The sequence below is a fragment of the Callorhinus ursinus genome, unplaced genomic scaffold (genome assembly GCF_003265705.2).
Source record: "Callorhinus ursinus isolate GAN/ISIS: 27379988/994484 unplaced genomic scaffold, GSC_fseal_2.0 scaffold3, whole genome shotgun sequence".
NCBI lineage: Eukaryota > Metazoa > Chordata > Mammalia > Carnivora > Otariidae > Callorhinus > Callorhinus ursinus.
The window spans coordinates 63,076,144-63,091,604 of NW_027397065.1; the positions used below are offsets into that span (position 1 = coordinate 63,076,144).

Below are 15,461 nucleotides of genomic sequence, written 5' to 3' on the forward strand. Positions count from 1 at the left end.
TGTGTGTGTGTGTGTGTGTGTGTGTAGGGGGATGTATGTACGAATGTGTGAGGGGTGGCCTCACCATAGACCCATAACCCCCAATAATTCAATTTGAAGGAAGAAGCCCTGAAATTCAAGGTTAGGGTGAGGGTTGTTTTCAGAAAAGCCAAAATTCCTAGGATTTGGGGAATATGGTGAATCCGCACCCTGGAAAGAGACATGGCCTTGTGGCCTTGGCAGTCAACCGCGCGGATGCTGTATGAGGAGCTTCCTTGGACTGACTGACCAATATAAATAGAGCTCTGTGCTGGCCAATAGAAAGCAACTGGAAGTGTTAGGTAGGCTTCTTTTCTTTTTTTTTTTAATTTAAAATCAATTTAATTAACAAATAGTGTATTACTATTTTCAAACGTAGAATTTAGTGATTCATCAGTTGCATATAATACCTAGTGCTCATTACATCACGTGCCCTCCTTAACACCCATCACCCATTTACCCCATCCCCCACTCCTCTCCCCTCCAGCAGCCCTCAGTTTGTTTCCAAAGATTAAGAGTCTCTTATGGTTTGCCCCCCTCTCTGATTTCATGTCATGAAACAGCAGACGTTGGCGAGGATGCAGGGAAGGGAACCCTCTTACACAGTTGGTAGGATTGTAAACTGGTGCAGCCACTCTGGAAAACAGTATGGAGATGCCTCAAAAAGTTAAAAATAGGGCTACCCTAGGACCCAGCAACTGCACTACTAGGTATTTATCCTAAAGATACAATTGTAGTGATCCGAAGGGGCACCTGCACCCCAATGTTTATAGCAGCGATGTCCACAACAGCCAAACTGTGTAAAGAGCCCAGATGTCCACCGACAGATGAATGGACAAAGAAGAGGTGGTGTATACATACAATGGAATACTACCCAGCCATCAGAAAGAATGAAATCTTGCCATCTGCAATGACATGGATGGAGCTAGAGGGTATTACGCTAAGTGAAATACATCAGTCAGAGAGAGACAAATACCATATGATTTCACTCCTATGTGGAATTTAAGAAACAAAACAGATGAACACAGGGGAAGTGAAAGAGAAACAAGATAAGGTAGGCTTCCTTCTGAGAGGTCCTCTCTAGGTAAAGAGGACCTGGGGTAGCGGCAGGGATCTTTGGATACAGGAACCCGGAGGAACTTGTTGTTAAAACTGAAAAGGTTACAGAGTTTTCAAACAAAAAAGTGCCAACATTCCAGTTCTGAGATCTCCCCACTATAGTGTTCTAAGTTCATGTCAATATGCCCCCCATTTCCAAAAGATAAAGATTTCTAAGCCAGGGTTGGCAAGGTGGTCTAAGTAATCTAAGTGTAGTTCTTGCCTGAATCCTGTGGGAACTTCTTAAACCCCAGACCATAATCAGAATCTGAGTTTTCACAAAATCCCTGGGTGATGTGATAGCCAGTGGCCCAAGTTTCCCTGAGCCCCCCAGGGAGGCACTGTGACAAACAGGAACTTTGGCCATCAATGACCCCCAGCTATACGTCAGTGCACCAATGACTTTGATTCTCCCTGACCATCATTCCGCAGGACTGATTTTACTTGAGTGTCCTTGGTTATGGAGATGAACGCTAACCCTGAAGAGTCTGGGAGCATTATTTGTTTCTTCTAGCATTCTCAGATGAACCCATTTTCTCAAAAGATGCAAAGGCCAGGAGGCTGGGGGAGGCTACATATCATCTTGGTATGTGGTTTGCTCTGTAATTGTGAAAGAACACTGACCTCGGACTCCCCAAGGACGATGCAGAAATAAACCTTCTGCTGACCTCCTGTACATAGAAATAGCCTGTGTCCCTGTGGAGAGCCTCGAACTTCCAAAGTGCTGGGAAAAGCACAGCAGGAAAAGCTGAGGATAACCTCAGTGCAGGCTGTCCCTCTGCAGGGCACTAAGAAACCCCAGTCAGGTGGGTCCTAGCCAGGCAACCCCAGCAAAGCAGCTACGTCTGTCCTTCCAAAGGGCCAAGGTACTCACAGAAGGTCCTGATGGTGTCGCTGGGCTGGCTGTGGGGGCTGTGGCCATGGCGATTCACAGCCCTCACTGCAAACTGGTAGTTGGTATCCGGATCCAGGCCCTTGATAACCATGGAGTCCATCTGGATCTGCTCTTGAATTAAGGTCCAACTCATGTCCAAATCTGGTCTTTATTGATTAAAAAAACAAAACAAGAAGCAGTAATTCAGGAGGAGCAAGAGGGAAGGGAAGCTTGCTGGCTATGTAAACTGACCGCGTTTGGACTCTAGCAGCAATGCTTATAAAAATGAGTTAACTCTTCCTATCTAAAAGTCATCTTGATTTTAAATCATAGGTCCTCATTATTCGGTCACTGCCAATAAAAGCAAGTAGATCATTTTTAGGGTCAGTTTTAAGCACTGTTTCAAGATCATCCGCTTTGCCTCGGCATAGGCTTGACTATGGTGAAAAGATCCCCACACAGGAGTTCATTTTCAAGGACTTTGCCTTCCAGATGTTTCATAAACAAGCCTTCCCCTAACTGTCCCCATTCCCAGAGGTCAGGAGGGCACAGATTCCATCTATTCACAATCTGTTCACAAAGTAAACAAATAATAAGTTTTACACAGTGACTAATTGCATGAACTGCCATGGGAAAACCCAAGAAGACTCTGTTAACGGCCATGCTTGCTCTTAACAAAATTGTACAACGGTGCCAACTCGCTGAATTTTCATACGTTCTTCTAAGAACCCTAGAGAGAATGCAGACCCTCACTTAGAACTCCCAGCTGGGAGGCAATAAGCAGAGGGTAAGGGATACAAACCCTGGGGTTGGACAGAGCCACTCAAATCCTGCCTCTGCTACTTACTAGCTGCTACTTAACTTCTTTAAGTAATAAAAGTACCCATCTAAGAGGACTGTCATGAAGATTAAATGAATCTATATCCTCAGCATAGTGCCTGGCACCATATTGTAAACACTCAGCGTATTTTGGCCATTATTTAAGGGACTTGCCCACATCACAGAGCTGGTAGATGACCCCAGGTCACCTGCCTACTACTCTGTACCTGTGTGCTGCTGTGTGGTAGCAATAGCCCCCAGGGCCAGTCAGCCCTTGAAATACGGTTCATCTGAACCGAGATGTGCCACAAGGGTAAAGCATACACTGGATTTCAAAGGAAGAAAATGAATGTAAAATACCTTACTCATCACATGTTGAGATGATAACATTTTGGATTCAGAGGGTTAAAATATATGTTATTTAAAATTAATTTCACTTTTTTCTTATTGCCTCTTTTTTTTTAAGACTTTATTTATTTGAGAGAGACAGAGAGAACACAGAGGGAGAGGGAGAGGAAGCAGGCTTCCCACCGAGCAGGGAGCCCGACGCAGGGCTCGATCCCAGGACCCTGAGATTGTGACCTGAGCCAAAGGCAGACCCTTAACGACTGAGCCACCCAGGCACCCCTCTTATTGCCTCTTTAATGCTACTATTAGAAAATTTCAAATTTCACATAGGGCTCGTATTATATTTCTATTGGACAGTGCTGCTCTATAGGGCAGAGTCCCAGCAGGGAGAAGAGCACCCCACATAATAAGAACTGCAGAACGAAACTTGGGGGGCACCTGGGTGGCTCAGTCAGTTAAGCTTCTGCCTTTGGCTCAGGTCATGATCCCAGGGTCCTGGGATCGAGTCCCGCATCAGGCCCCCTGATCAGTGGGAAGCCTGCTTCTCCCTCTCCCTCTGCCTGCCGGTCCCCCTGCTTGTGCTCTCTCTCTCTCACTCTGTCAAATAAATAAATAAAATCTTTCAAAAAAAAAAAAAAAAGAAACTTGGAAATGGTGGTGCATGGCTGCAGGATGGCCTGAAGGGCCTAATCAAGTGGATGTTTTGTGTTCATAGCTAATAATAGTTACCATTTATCAAGTGCTTGGAAAGAACCAATCTTGTTCATAGTATCTATGCAGGAGATATTAATGTTAAACACCTTTCTCCCTTATTTTTACAGAGGTAACAGGCATTAAACGAATAAGTAACTTGCCCAAGTTCACACAGCTGGTAAATGGTGAGGCCAACTTGGATGGATGAGGAAAGTTTGGATTAAGAAAATCCTTGACACTGGATGAAAACTTGGGGTGATCGTGGTTGGGGAGGCTATTCTCCAACCTTTAGCTTGCTTCCTGACCACTTCTCAGTTGTTCGATTGTTAAACGTCTCTGCTCACAGGTATTTAGAGGAAGGTAGAAAGCAAAAAACAGTAATGTTTATCCTTTATGAACAACACGTCAGGCAAGGAAGTAGAGGCTTATTTTGCTGAAAGGAGATGCCTGGATGATCCATGGATTTCTTGAATATGAGCTTGCTTCATTTCTCACTGGCAGGATTTCAAAGCCAAATGGGGTCCTTAAGCCCCGTCAAAGAGGCTTCCTCAAGCTCACCAGGCAGACAAGGAGTCTGTGGGGCCCATATCCCATAAGAATTCATCTGTTTGGAGAAGCAGCGATCACGGGGCATGCTCACTGGAGGAAGTAGGGCTCATTTCTCTTGATATCCTTTCCCTAAAGATGGACTTCTCGTGTAAACTAACTTTGTCATCAAAGAGGAAACCTCAGTGAGTGGACGGAAACACATTTACAAACCCAAATTAGAACAAAATCATGTCACAGAGGAAAGCCACCAGGGACACCTAAAAGTTGACAGAAAAGAGGTGATCTTTAGATAAAACGCTCCTGTTCTTTGCTAAGCTTTCCTGTGGCATTTATAGAGGAAATGACATGTACCTGCTCTCAGAATGTGCCATTGTTTACCCAGAACTACCTGCAAATATCTGCAACAATCTTCATGTAGAAATGACAGCCCCCTCCTCCACACGCACAAAAAGGAGACTATATTGTATTTGCTCATTTAATGCAGGAAAGAAAGCTGTATTTTCAGCGAATAGGAAAGTGAAATCATTAACATTTAGTTCATGATAACAAGTGAGAGAGCAAAACTCATGCAGATTGAACACTAGTCCAAAACCTTTGACATTTTGCCTCTGATTTTGTCATGGGTTTCACATTTAAATGCTTTTAGAGTCTCTTGAGGTACGAAAGTGCAAAGGTGAGGTTGAGCGAGAGATAACTAGGCAAAAGGATTGTCTTAGATCACTCTCAAACAATAGCTTTATCTTTCTCCACTGAAGAAAATCATTCTGTTCTGACTACACAGTTGTCAGTCAAACCCTCCTAGTAACACCAACCTGCCAATTTCCCCATGATCAAAAAGGTATGTGGTGTGGGGAGAAGTAAACCAGGAATGTGCTGCCATCCAGGTAAAAATAGGCAGCCACCAGCCTCGTGGGCACTTTAAACACTTTTCCACATAATGGGATAGGGTTGGGTTGGGCATCCTGCATCCCAGGAGATCAAATGCCTTCGGAAGGTGTTTCGGCTGCAGGGGGAGGGTCTGATGGGGCTGGTACAATGCAGTCAGCAGTGGCTACTCAAAACCCCATTAGCTGACTCAAGTAATCGAGACTCACTGGTTCATTTCGATGGGAAGAAGCATCACCACCGGCAATGTTAGCATCCAGCCTGGTTATCAGATATCTTACAGATCAACTAGTCCAGATGTCTGAGGGCTCTCAGAAATTATATGCAAGATTTTATGTGTGAGCATGATTTCAGTTTCCTAAGTGTCCTTAGCTTTTTATCAGATTCTCGAAGATAATCATGACCCCAAAAGCTTTAAGAGTCACTGATCTGGTCCAGTCTCTCATTCTACCCAGGTGAACAGTGAAAAAAAGTAATTTATCCAAAGTCATAGAACCACTGGGTGGTATATTTTTCTGTTTTATTCCCCTTTCTTGTGGCATTTTGACTACCTCGCCTATTGCCAACTTCAATCTTATGTGGACATTCTTTTTCATGGTACCATCAAACCCAGTAGGTGGCTGCCTTGGATTACTCAATTGGGATGTGACTGATTATCAACAGGGCGTCCAACACAGAAGCTATCTTCTAGGAGGCTCCAAGGAACTATAAACACTGTTCCATTCTTAGGGAGTTTATAATGTAATTGGGAGATAATATATCTAAAGGATCAGTAGGAAGCCAGTGCAAAATAGCATATTTCAAGTGTTATATAACTGACCCTAGAACAACGTGGGGGTGAGGGGTGCTGGTGCCCCTATGCAGCCAAAAAGCCATGTATAAATCTTGACTCCCCAAAAACTTAACCGCCTACTATTAACCTTATCAATAGCATAAGGTCAATTAACACATATTGTGTATGTTACATAGTACTATATTCTATACTTTTACAATAAAGTATGTTAGAGAATGGATCATGTAATTAAGAAAATTATAAGGAAGATACATTTACAGTACAGTATTTATCAAAAAAAGATTCCATGTATAAGTGGACCTACGCAGTTCAAACCCATGTTGCTCAAAGGTAAATGTGAACTAGAATTCTGGGGAGGGTCTAGGAGACCAGGAAGAACTTGAGTTAGATTTCAAATGCACTTGGGTTTTGATAACTGAAAAGGAATAGAGTATCTGTGGGGGGAGGAGAGACAAGAGCAACATCAGCTCTCTATATAATTTGGCCACATTAAGCACCAGCTACATGTAAAATATAGTGTGGACTATCCAAAGACAATATGGGTCCCGGAAATGAATGATCAATGAATCTATATAAAAGATGGGTATAACATATAAAAACATTAGCCATAAGTAGGTATGAATATATGGCATCCCTGTGCATATCACACATAGTCAAAGCTTTCCTTATCAACATCTACTTAACCAACTTGTCGAATTAACCAATGTCTTCATTTGTTCCCGCTAATTCAGCTACCAGCTTGTCAAGAGTCAGTTGTGTTCATTCCCAAATCTTTTTAAGACTTTTATGTTTGTTATTGTAATTATGTTATTTAATGTAATATTATATAAACTCATGAAATATGAATAAAAAAGAGAAGTGATAGCTATGTTAAATGTTTTTGAAAGACTTGATAAAGCTGAACCACTAAAACATAATTGCTTTTGATGTGGGGTGTGTGGGTGTGTGTGTGTGTGTGTATATACATATATATATTTAATTATATATAATGAAATGTTATTCAGACATGAGAAAGAAGAAAATCCTGCTATTTGCAGGAGCACAGATAAAATGAGGACATAAGTGAAATCAGGCAGACAGAGAAAGACAAATACCGTTTGATTTCACGTTTATATATGGAATCTAGAAAAGTTGAACTCAAAGAACCAGAGAGTTGAATGTTGGTTGCCAAGGACTGAAGAGTGTAGGAAATATAAGAGGTTGGTCAAAGAGTATAAACTGTCAGCTTTAAGATGAACAGTTCTGGGGATCTAATGTACAGTGTGGTGATTATAGTTAATAATACTGTATCATATTCTTGAAATTTGCCAAGAGAGTAGATCTTAAGTGTTCTCAGCACACACGCATGCACGCACGCACGCACACACACACCACGCACACACACAAAGGTAACTAGGTGAAATAATGGATGCATTAATTAACTTGATTTCATCTATCATACACAAATGCATACACATATTAAATCATATTATACATCTTTTAAAAATCACACTGTAAAACCTAAATATATACAATTTTTATTTGTCAATCATACCTCAATAAAAGTAAGAAGAAAATCTAAAATAACCAGAAGTTTAGGAAATGCAAATAGTTGCCTGGGAAGTGGTCTTATAAATAAGATGCATGAGAGAATAAAAATTCAAAATGATCTCCATATACAGAAACATCAGGGCAAAGCCAGCTCAAATGGTAAATGTAAAATCTTTTATTAGGGTTTTGTTGTTGTTGTTGTTGTTTTAAGCCAATGGCACAGATATAAGGACAGAAAACCAAGTATGGCAAAAATCTATGGGGAAGGCAGGGGGCGTAAAACTGGACTTTAAAAATTGGTCACACACTCAATATGAATTCTCTGGACAAGCTGCTATTGAAGAGCCCCATGCCCGTACCCTGGGGGACGTAAGTTTTCTAGGTTGATCGCTCCGCAGGAGGTGCTCTGGACTCATCTCCACTTGAGGCAGAGTTCAAAGGGCTGGTATTGCCTGGCTCCAGAGAGTGAGCCTAGGACAGTGTCTTTACATGTGTTCCAGATGAAGACGGCAAAGACACCTCCATGTTGTCCATATTGGACTAGGAGACCCAGTGGTTCCCTACAGGGAAGCCAATGGCAGCACTTGTCCTCAACATTAAGGGAAACCTTCAGTGGCACTTAAGAATGGTTGACAATGAAGCCAGCTGCCTCAGGAGGGTCGAGCTCTGCATCAATGGCTATTTATTGAAGTAGAAGTTGCATGGTCATCGGGGATGGAACAAAGGATTTCTGAACAGGATAGCAGGTTGGACTTGGTTCAGTAACTCTAACCTAGACTCACAGTAACAAATACATTTATGCATAGTAACCCAGTATACCTATAATATATGTATGTATGCATATGACTTACATGTGAGTACAAAACTGAAAAAACTTTCAAGGAAAAATATTTATCCTTACTCTATTCACTTTGCTCTTTTCTTTCTCTCCTTTCCTTTTCTTTTCTTTTTTTTAAGCTGGTAAGAACCCACTAAATCAATCTCACCACCCACTGAAGTGTTGTGACCCATAATCTGAAAAACACTGGACTGGAAGATGTTTTGTTTTGTTTTTCCTAGAATACTTAAGTTGGAACTTTCAACTCTAAAATTCTAAGAATAAAGAAAGCAGATTTTGTCAGCCATGGAGAGAAATCTATGGCTTACTGGGTTGTACAAAGTGGCAAATGAAGCCTGTATAACTCCAAATACGCTCTAGTACATCATGCTCTCCAGCACTATTTTTCAGTCTTTGAATGAGTCACAGTAAGACATACTGTGGACATTGTGACCCAGGACACACCACGCATACGCACACACACACAACTGAAACATACGTCTCATAAAATAACTCCTAGTTTTACTATGTGTGATACCCTCCGATATTCTCTCTTCTGTTCTATTTCACTGTCAAAAAACTCTCCTACAGGACCCCTCAACTGGTCTCACTACCTTCTAATGAGTAACTATTCAGTTTGAGAACGCTTTCTCCAGAAAATTGGAGCTGGGCTGAGGAGTGAAGCTCAAGCGTGCTTCAGACATTAACTAGGAAACTGGGCTAAGAATGGTTAAATCTTGTTAGGGAATACTTTTGAGAATGGAATTTGTTGGTGCAGAAAACAGTCCTCCAGGGGATTCAGCAGAACATCCAGAATGGCCTTGACAGTAGAGGCCACTTAACTGGTCTGAAAGGGAGTGGACCAAAAAGCCTAATTATAGTACGCTGGAGATATGTGTGGCCTCCTTCCCTCAGCATCCAACCTATCATTCCATGGTTTAATGTTTTCGGGAGAGCCTTAGATTATTTGGAGTCTCCTTTACTAAATATTTTCCTTCATGTTATTTCTTCTAAGCATCATCTCAGAAACAGAACTAGGACGACTCTGTTCAGGACTCGCGCACGCCTTAAATCTGATTCTAATATTACACCGATTATACCACCTTCTAGTGTTGTTTTGTATTTCTGTTTTTCCTATGAGGCTGTGAGCTCACTAAGCATGCTGATTGTGTTATTCATCTCTGTGTTCCTGGGAAACTCTGGGTGATCTTTTCAAAATGCAAATACTATCAGTCTCTCTCCTGCTTAATAGTTTCCATAGCTCCCTATTCCCTTCAGGACAAACGTGAGCTCTGTTATTATGCCTTCCTTGCTCTGAACCTGATCTACCCAACTAGCCTTATCTCTTGCCTCACAAAGCTTCAGACTTTCTAAGCAATCCCAGGAATATTTTCTTCTTGCCTCCAAGCCATCACTCAAGTAGCTTCTTGTGGCTTAACCCTTTTCATGCTTTGTCTTCCCTCCCCTTTGCCAGTCATCACCAATGTGTCCTTCTGAGCTCCTGCAAGAAGCCTTCCCAGACTCCGTCAAAACTGCATCAAATGTCAAGCTGGCGGGCGCCTGGGTGGCTCAGTTGGTTAAGCGACTGCCTTCGGCTCAGGTCATGATCCTGGAGTCCCGGGATCGAGTCCCGCGTCTGGCTCCCTGCTCAGCAGGGAGTCTGCTTCTCCCTCTGACCCTCCCCCTCTCATGCTCTCTCTATCTCATTCTCTCTTTCAAATAAATAAATAAAATCTTTTTAAAAAAAATGTCAAGCTGGTATTCCTCTAGGCCCCTGGTCCCCACTCCTACCTGCAACACTCACCACTTGGGACTATGCCCTCCCCTGCCTTCCCCACTGGATTGTCCAAGCAGGGGCAGAGCTGTTTGACCCCTAAATCTCTTATACATGCTTTGCACAGAGAAGATACTCAATATGTACATGTTCGGAGGAACATACGCACACAGTAGGTATCTGATAACAGTTGGCCAAGATGAATTGAAATAGCTTCAAAATTTGACCTTAAGAATAACATGATGTCCTAAATCAGGAGGTAGAAAACTTCAGCCTGCTGCCTATTTTTGTAAATAAAGTTTTTTGGGGACACAGCCATGACCATTTGTTTAACTGATGTCTATGACTGCTTTCTTGCTACAATGGCCGAACTGAGTAGTTGAGACAGGGACCATAGAGCTGGGAAAGCACCAAATATTTACCATCTGACCCTGTGAAAAAAGTTTGCCAACCCCAATCGGAGACAACAGTCTTTACCTTTGTGCCACTTCAACCGTTTGAGGAAGACTTATGAAGCCTTCTCAGAAGAATATTTTTAAATGCATCAGGGCGCCCGGGTGGCTTAGTTGGTTAGGCAACTGCCTTCAGCTCGGGTCATGATCCTGGAGTCCCAGGATCAAGCAGGCTCCCTGCTCAGCAGGGAATCTGCTTCTCCCTCTGACCCTCCCCTCTCTCGTGCTCTCTCTCTCTCAAATGAATAAATAAAATTTAAAAAAATAAATAAATGCATCAAACAAAATACTTAGGATCAAAAAGGACACCAATTATAGTGAAAACAATGACCTAAACAATAAAGAATTATAATTATGATAATAGAGACACATTTTTGTTAATAGATTAAGTCATAATACCTAGCAATGGATTTAGTAACTACAATTATTTTAAAGTAGTGATAAGCATATGACTGGTACTTTGAGACATGTACAACAGTTGTAATAGGATAAGAACATATCTGTGATTCTATTAGTGACAAAGCCACAGAAATTGCTAACACTACTGTGGTTTGTTGACTACATCTATATTTGAAGGGAACATTAAATTTTAGTTGATAAGCTTAGAATGTAATTTTTGTCCAACCAAAGTCCAAGGACCCCTTGAATTCTATCCATGGACCCCTTGGGAATCTACAGACTGTAGGTTAAACACCCTGCTCTAAGAGAAGAGACATGATCCCATAGATTATCCAGGGCGAATACAAGAGAGGAGGAGAAAACCTCACACAGAGAAGAGTCTCTAATTCCCTGTCAATTTTGCAGACTGGTTTTAGGCAGGATTTGCTCTGCACTAAAATGCATTGCAGAGGAAAGTCCAAAACCACTAGTTACAGTCAAAAAAAAAGTTGTATTATTTGACCTTCAGCTTTCAGTCTTCTTTCTTTATTTATGAATTGGTTCAACCCAACCAAATGACAAACAGATGGATAGAATGGGGTAATGATAAACTCAGCTGGCAATGTGTCCCAGGCAGGATAACTGGAGAGCACATTTTCATTTACAGTTTACAAGTGGCTCCCAATTCTGTTGCACAAGAACTCAATTTATGTGAGCTCCCATCAATCTGACCAGGGATTACATCAGGGGAGCTCATGGTAGGAAGGATGGAAGCTTTAAGGGACTGATTTGTAGAACTGTAGGTCAGACTTCTGCAAAAACATTCAGAACCACCCTTCCATTTGAGCCTATGTGGAGGAACTTGCTGGCTCCCAGAATGGCTGGGATCAGGCACCAGTCTGGATGGTGGTTCTAAGATCTTGGATTTGGAAACTAAAGATAAGAAAAAGGAATTTTTTTGTGAAGCGCCACTTGTAATATGAAATCTCAGCTGACATCAAGTAAGCCCATTCTTGCATGTTTCTAATTCTGGTGGTGGTGGTAAGGAAGCCTTATACTTAAGTGGCGCAACTTCCTAAACACTTCCTTGAAAGGGGAAGGAAGATTTTTTGTTCTTTTTCCCATTCTTCCCTAAATTAATTAATTGTTTAAGAACAATTATTTTTTTTAGATTTTATTATTTATTTATTTATTTGAGAGAGAGAGAGAGACAGAGAGTGACAGAGATAGCAAGAAAGAGCACAAGCAGGAAGGAGAGGGAGAAGCAGGCTCCCCACCAAGCAGGGAGCCCGAAGTGGGGCTCGATCCCAGGACCCGGGATCATGACCTGAGCCGAAGGCAGAGCTTAACCAACTGAGCCACCCAGGCACCCCAAGAACAATTCTTTAAATATTTGAAGCTCTGTACTTTTGGGGGCAGGAAAACCAACACAGGGCTACATCACTGTTTAAATATTGCAGCTATTTGCCCAATTATTGCTACAAAGTCTAGTAAAACACTCTGAAAAAAGTTGGCAATTCACTTACATATTATGAAGATCTCTAAAACACAAGTTATAATTCAATATGAAATAAAATAACAAGGAGAACTTCCAAGTTAGTCTCACATTTGGTATTATTTGAAGCGTTGTCATATACCGACATTCCTTGTATTATAAGAAAACAAAAGCAATAAATAACTTGGGATTGGAGGGGAGAAGAGGGAGATGTACATGCAGATCCATGTTGGGTTCTGCCTGGCTTGTATTTCTGCAGTTGGCAAGGTAGACTGGTTACTGTTGTGGCCTCTGAGGTTAGTGGTTCATTGATCCCCCTACTCCCCGTTCATGTGCTAATACATTTCCATTTCCATGTGGCTCACAGTAAGGAAAAGAACCAACATAAAAAAAACTTCCATAAGCTACCTCTCTAAGTACTGTACAGAAAGTTTTCGTCTTCCCAAGCCTCCTGGGGTAGCCACCGTCATCATCCATACTTTACAGTGGACGAAAGTAGGGCTCAGGGAGCTTGAGGAACTTGTGCAAGGTTCCAGCTAGTTTGGGTATTCTCTAAATTCGATCCCATGACTGCCATGTCCAAATGTTCACCAGCACCTATGTGATGTGTGGTATGTTCACCCCAGGCTAGGTGCCATGTTCCACAAAGGGGAGCAAGTCAAGATGTTGCCCTCATGTTCTGGCAAGGAGGACAGACCTTGGACAAGTAATTAACTACAAGTGTGCTAAGTGTCACAAGTAAATGTTGTAGGTGTACCTAACCTCATCTGGGGAGGAGGCAGGGGCTCAAGGAAGGCTTCCTAGAGGAGGTTCTTCAGCAGGGGTCCTGAAGGATGAACAAGAGTTAGCTAGGTAAAGAGGTAGAAGAACTATCCTGGCAGAGAATAGCAAACATAAAGACTTCTAACCAGGAAAGGACATGGCTCTATACGAAAGCAGAAGAGCTCTATCCCCAAAGCTGTAATAGTAATGGTTCACACTGATTGAGCACTTTTGTGTGCCCAGAGCTATTCTGTACATTTTGTGTGCATCAACTCATTTAATCTCACAACAACTCCATGAGGTAAACAAACTGTTATTCCCATTCTTCTGTCAGAGGCAAAGAGAAGTTAAATAATTCACCTAAGATGACACAGCTTAGAAGTGCTGGGGGGAAGGGTTGGACCAGGGAGCTAGCTCCAGAGCCGGTGCATTAAACGACCAGTCTATTCTGCCTCACCTTTGTCACGAGAACAGCAATCAGAGTCACTGGGGTTTAGAGGGCAGACGGTCCAGCATTATTTTACACATAAGGAAGCTAAGAATTGGAATTGAGTAATTTGTGCCCAAGTTAGAGGCCAGCTCGGAGCTGTGTCTTCTGATTGCAAATTCGAACAAATTCTAACTTGAAAGATGAAACCAAGATTTGGACTCTAAGTCTCAATTCTTTTTTTATTAAGTTTTTATTTTAATTCCAGTATAGTTACCATACAGTGTTTTATTAGTTTCAGGTGTACAATATAGTGATTCAAAAGTTCCATACAACAGCCGGTGCTCATTACAACAGGTGCACACCTTAATCCCCATCACTTATTTCACCCATCTCCCCCCCACCTCCCCTCTGGTAACCATCAGTTTGTTCTCTAAAGTCTCAATTCTAAATGAGAAACTTTAACCTTCATAGGCTGTGACCTTGACCATGAGTCAAATCACATCATCCCTTAAAACTACTCAAGGAAAGTCCATAATCCATTCAGCTTCTATTCTGAATCCCAGATTTCATCTTCATTTTAGTAACAGTCTTTACAAGGTAAATTCCTGTGAGCAAACTAATTAAAATCATTTGTTACTTGCAGATTAAGGAAGAGTTTTTGATGGGATGGAAAGACATGACTTTGACAAAAATATCAGTTTGTGAAATAATTTTAAAAACCCGCCCAATTGTGTATGACCTTAAGGTTCTCAAATGAAACCAATCGGTAGGCACTGCGATCAGCTTAGAAGCAGCCCTGTGTGAAGATGAATTTTGCAAGTCTTATTATGGAAGGCATCTGCAAGGGACCAGGGAATTACTTAAGCAGAAGGGTGTGAAAGGGAAAAGAGGAGATGCACTGCTTTTTCTCCTTTATTAATAGAACTGTGACTGAAATCAACATTTCTTGACCAGTGTCCTTAATACACACACAGAAATATTTTGAACTTTCACATGGACTACAAATAAACCAGTGGTGGACTTTTTTATTAAAAAGAGCCACTATCACTCATATATGGAATTTAAGAAATAAAACAAACGAGCAAAGGGGGAAAAAAGAGAGAGAGAGAGGCTGGCCAAGAAACAGACTCTTAACTATAGAGAACTGATAGTTGCCAGAATGGTGGTGGGTGGGGGATCGGGTTAGGTGGGTGACAGGGATGAAGGAGGGCACTTGTTGTGACAAGCACCAGGTGACGTATGGAAGGGTTGAAGCACTATATTGTACACCTGAAATGAACAATACACTTATGTTAATGAATTGGAATTTGAATAAAAACTTTAAAAAAAACAGCCACTGAAAGCTTTAATCTACCCTTTCCAGCAATTGCCAATGCAAAGCTCAAGCAATTTTAACCCATCAGGTCACACTTACAGAAAAACTATACTTAAGTTAAATGAAAACTTTAACCAAGCTGATAGATAGCATATGTGGGGCATGGCACTCCAAATGGAACATCATATTTTTCCAGGCCTTTGGTTTTCATTGCCACCATAGTATATATTTTTTGCTTATGAGAAAGGCACTTACCCTGGGGAAATTCTTAGGCAGAAGGAGGAAAGTTTCTCAGATATTTATAGCCAAAATATTTCAAATCATAGGTAGCTATATTTATGCTTGGTTCTTATTTTAATAAACAGTAAGTATTGCTGCCCCCAAAGAAATTTTCAGTATCACTTTAGAAAAAAAAAAATTCTCCTTCACCT

The 15,461-nt window shown here is 41.6% G+C and overlaps 1 protein-coding gene across 3 annotated transcripts in view; it reads right to left on the reverse strand.

Annotated features, from left to right (window-relative positions):
- The window catches only part of EGFLAM (EGF like, fibronectin type III and laminin G domains), a 188,287-nt gene that overhangs the window by 87,109 nt on the left and 85,717 nt on the right, over window positions 1–15,461 (reverse strand). For all 3 annotated transcript variants that reach the window (XM_073890971.1, XM_025866656.2, XM_073890972.1), the window contains exon 7: window positions 1,991–2,157. In XM_073890971.1, the coding sequence (XP_073747072.1) occupies window positions 1,991–2,157 (167 nt within the window). The remainder of the gene's footprint in view (window positions 1–1,990; window positions 2,158–15,461) is intronic.